At 55.8% G+C, this 906-nt stretch overlaps 1 protein-coding gene across 1 annotated transcript; it reads right to left on the bottom strand.

The window, feature by feature from the left end:
• Positions 1-217: 217 nt before the first annotated feature.
• Positions 218-654, bottom strand: PHACADRAFT_49759 (uncharacterized protein; the record flags this gene model as incomplete). The annotated part of the gene is made up of 3 exons (XM_007403069.1): positions 218-375; positions 428-490; positions 549-654. Coding segments are annotated over 3 exons (327 nt in total), but the record flags the coding sequence as incomplete, so codon positions are not given.
• Positions 655-906: the final 252 nt, after the last annotated feature.

Below are 906 nucleotides of genomic sequence, written 5' to 3'. Positions count from 1 at the left end.
AAGATGGAGCGCATGTTGAGATAAGAACATTATTATCTACCACAGGCTGTCGTACATTTAAGCACAGATGAGCTGGTAGACGGTGTATGACGACGCGCCGAGAACGAGCCCTGCAGGCAGACTCCGTGTCAGCACCACCCCGCGTAGAATCAAGGGCGCGAGAGCACATACCCACGGTAACAAGACCGTTCAGGACCCCCGAACCAAGCAAGGAGCGCTTCTTAGGGTCACCGGACGAGTAGCCGATAGTGTAGAGGAGACGCGCCACCGTCCAGGTGCCACACGCTGCTGCGGCAAAGTAGGGATACTTCAGACCGACAATGAGTGTTGCAGAGATGAGCTGGGGGAGCGACTCGAGAGTGTTTTGGTGTGCACCTACAGTCGCGCGTTCGGTGAGTGCGGTGCAAGAGAGGGAGAAGAGACGTACGTTGTGTGCAGTTGAAGATCTGCGCCTCCTTGGAGGCCGCGGCCTCAGCCTTCTCAGCCATAACTGAAAGATATACGCAAGGTTAAGAACTCTAGAGTGAACCCCGAGAAGGCGAACGTACGTTGTGGGTACGCAATTCCTGCCGCCTTGCGAGCCCTTCCGACCTTGAAGGCTTGGAAGGTGGTCAGCCAGAACGTGGAGACGATTGCCGCAGCAGTATACGCATAGCTGGAAAAGACGAGTCAGCTGTCGCTCAATTCATAGCAAAGCGCATCGACGTACCCTTCAGGGAGGATGATAGCGGAGGACATCTTCAATCAGGAAGGGGGATAGGATTGTTCAGGAACAGAGAGTTGGAAGAACGGGGGCAGGATGGATAGGTGGTTTCCCCGCGGGGCCAGCTTTATACGCGCATATCAGGTGCATTCTATTGCCTCCCACGCCCGTCGTCGGCGTGGCAATGGGTGACGTACGTGGAC

The sequence above is a fragment of the Phanerochaete carnosa genome (genome assembly GCF_000300595.1).
Source record: "Phanerochaete carnosa HHB-10118-sp unplaced genomic scaffold PHACAscaffold_721, whole genome shotgun sequence".
In the NCBI taxonomy this organism is placed as follows: Eukaryota; Fungi; Basidiomycota; class Agaricomycetes; order Polyporales; family Phanerochaetaceae; genus Phanerochaete; species Phanerochaete carnosa.
Note: the sequence above shows the minus strand (reverse complement) of the source record. Positions and strands in the feature narration are given on the sequence as shown.